This window comes from Otolemur garnettii, unplaced genomic scaffold (genome assembly GCF_000181295.1).
Source record: "Otolemur garnettii isolate 467f Iridium unplaced genomic scaffold, OtoGar3 scaffold00423, whole genome shotgun sequence".
Taxonomy (NCBI): Eukaryota; Metazoa; Chordata; class Mammalia; order Primates; family Galagidae; genus Otolemur; species Otolemur garnettii.
The window spans coordinates 30,878-34,325 of record NW_003852818.1 but is presented as its reverse complement, the minus strand read 5'-3'; the positions used below and the strand labels follow the sequence as shown (position 1 = coordinate 34,325).

The window sequence follows — 3,448 nt, the reverse complement described above, 5'->3', positions numbered from 1 at the left end:
GGCGCCGAGCCTGTATTTAGACTTTCATCAGATTTTTAATAGTTGGTAGCAAAGTAAATAAAATGCCTTGTGATATCAACAAAGTAAGTGAATAAGCACAGTGAAACATCTAGGTAAGTTACTCCTAACAACACTATAAATGTGACAAATTTGCCCATTTTGAGTGCCATCACGAAATTGATCAAGTATATTTATATAAAGTACTTTACAAATGATGTAATCCCAAACTCTAAGTAACACGAAATAATTAGTAATTGATTTTGCTTTCCCCACCTTAAATTAAATGTCACTTTCCTCTTTAAAAAAAAAAAATTCTTTTAACAGCTATTTATGAGCATGTATTATGTGTGACTTTGTAAAATTTTCATTAATATTTTTAGCACTTCCAAATGTATTGGAAATACAGTTTTATTAAATCAGGGTTGGCAAGCTTCTTTTGCAAAGGATCTGATATACGTAGTTATTTGTGGCTGTAGACCACACTGTCTTTATCACAACTATTCAACTTTAACTCTTAAGCAAATGAATGTGGCTATATTTCAAAGAAACTTCATTTACATAAATAGGTAGAGATCTGGATTTGACCTTTGAGATGTAGATTGCGAGCTATTGAATTAAATCAGAAATTAGGCCAGGCATGGTGGCTCACACCTGTTATCCTAGCACTCTGGGAGGCTAAAGTAAGTGGATTTCTTGAGCTCACAAGTTCAAAACAAGCCATGGCTCGGCACTTGTGGCTCAAGTGGTTAAGGCGCCAGCCACCTACCCCTAAGGTGGCGAGTTTGAAGCTAGCCCGGGCCTGCCAAATAACAATGACAGCTACAACCAAAAAATAGCCAGGTGTTGTGGCGGGCGCTTGTGATCCAAGCTACTTGTGAGGCTGAGGGAGGAGACTCGCTTGAGCCCAGGAGTTGGAGGTTGCTATGAGCTGTGATGCCACGGCCCTCTACCCAGGTGGACAGCTTGAGGCTCTGTCTCAAAAAAACAAATAAAGCAGCCTGAGCAAGAGCGAGACCCTCTAAAAAATAGTTGGGCATTGTGATGGGCTTCTGTTGTCCTAGCTACTTGGGAGGTTGAGGCAAGAGGATTGCTTGAGCTTAAGAGCTTGAGGTTGCTGTGAGTTGTGAAACCATAGCACTCTACCCAGGGTAACAAAATGAGACTCTATCTCAAAAAAAAAAAAAAAGAAAAAAATTCAGAAATTAGACTCTGACAATTGCTTATCAACTGATTTGTACAAAGTTTCAAAATGGTGGTTAATTTATTAGCTTAGCTTTACTACTTCAGAGGGAGACTTGTCTGTCTAATTGATGCAGGTATAATTATGTAACATTTACATAATAATTTTATTTTAAATGTTCTTAGAAAAAGCTTCTCCAAAAGCAACCAAGTTGACCTATTGGAAAAAGTACTTCATCTTATTTTGAGCCAGAATTGGTCTGGATTTTGTGCATAGTGCAAATTCAGTAAGTTTCTTCCCACTAAGCTGCCATATACCCCCAGGATGTCCATAAAATACAATCATTACCTGTTCCAGATTCTGTAACAATTGCCGTAACGTAAAATGGTTTAAGCAATTCTGAATAATAGAGTTGGAAAACTTTTGCATTTATAATTTGAGAAACACAACCATGTTTCAACTGAAAAATAAAGAGAAGGCATAAAAAAGTTAGAAATCCAAGGGACTTTAAAAATATAGAGTTTTAATGTGGATATGTGACACCTTGCCTTTACTGCCCATGGCTGTACCTCACAAAATTGTTGAAATAACTGAAGAATGAAAGGAGGAGGAAGAGGAATAGAATATTGACATCAGCATTTCAAACAAGCCAAAAAGGTAATCTATATTTTATACATTTTAAGAAATTCTCCTGGAAACATTGTAGATGGGAAGAGATTAAAGATTGGAAAGTAATGCAGAACAATGTTTTAAGAGTAAGAAATTAAATCATCTTGAGAGGCACTATACACAGGTGGAACAGAAGCACTTAACAAATACGTAACACCGAAACCAACACCTATTAAGGTAAATTGTTCACTTAAAATAAGGAAAAACCCATAGATAATCTTTCACCAGTAACATCAATAATTAGATTAATAGATTTAGTTGTATTTCAAAATAAAATGTTTATTAATTCCAAATTTAAAATGTTAAAGGGAATATATTAATTCATTTGATCCTCAAAATTATTGTATGAGTTAGGTACTGTTACTATTCCTGTTATATGTATGAATAATCAGAAACTCAAGAATGTTAAGTAAATTGTCACTGTTAAAAGATATTGGTGCTAACTACATATTCTGAACCAGACTATGTGCTCCTCTGGACTATCAGCTGTTATATCACCAACAACACAAAGATCCATTTCATTTTGCCTAATTATACTGTAGTCAAATTAAAACATCATAATAAGAGTGGCCAGTTTGAGGGAAAAGTTTTTTCAGTAATGTTGACGTGAAAGAATACCACTTCAACTTTTTTAACCTTCCTGTTTTATAAAGATAAGTTCCTGCCTGTCTTGGCCAATTATTACTATTTACTTAGAGGATGCTCACCAAATTTGGTGAGTAATGTTAGGACAACCAGACCTAAAATATAAACTATGAAGCATGTATAAATTACACTTTTGGAAGTCCAAGGCAATCTGAGAGATAGAGTTGTTTACCTAAGGTTAAGGAAGTAGATGGAGAAAGCAAACGGTGGCTTCAATTATACACTGCAAACCTGAAGTAATAAATACGGATGCCCTGTGTTGCAATAAGTTGTTTTCATAAGAGTGAATCTAGGATGCAAGGTGAGTAATATCACAGACTCACTTATTTAAAGGATGAATAATTTTCCAGAGAAAGATCAGGGAGGCTACTGAGACAGTATAGAAGACAATAAAGCCAATAAGATATTTAAAAATCTAAAATTCCTGTGAGTTCATAGGTGGATAACAATTGACATGGTCTGTAGAATAAGAGACTAGGGTTAAACATTATATTTTCCTCTCACTCTTTACCTTATTTAGTGGTAACTTCCATTATCAAGAAAATGAAAATAGTGGTAAGTCCCTTCTATAACTGGAACCAAAGAAAGAGATCTAATGAAAAATGAGCAAGAATCTTTTTTTTCTTTGGAATAAAGATCTTGGTCTGTACCTGTGCAATAAATTGCTCACATATGTCATTGTCATCTTTCTTGCAGTTGCTCGAAGGAATAGTTTCTTTGCACACCCGGATTTGGGCCTTCCCTTGCACAGGTTGACCATAGGTGTACCTAGTGGGAGAAGGTGTACTTATTATCATGGATAAACAATAGTACAGCAATATTTTATGGTCTTTTTCAGAAATTACATGTGAAATCTATACATCATGAGTACCCCAATCTAAAAAATTCAATTAGGAATCTTCACTGATTGGTGTGATTTTTATCCCCCTAAAGAATTTAGGTTAAAAAAAAAAA

The 3,448-nt window shown here is 35.0% G+C and overlaps 1 protein-coding gene across 1 annotated transcript in view; it reads right to left on the bottom strand.

The window, feature by feature from the left end:
* The window catches only part of LOC100945761 (ovostatin homolog 2-like), a 55,343-nt gene that overhangs the window by 44,051 nt on the left and 7,844 nt on the right, over positions 1 to 3,448 (bottom strand). The window contains 1 exon segment of the mRNA XM_023509145.1: positions 3,145 to 3,262. Coding sequence (XP_023364913.1) covers positions 3,145 to 3,262 — 118 coding nt within the window.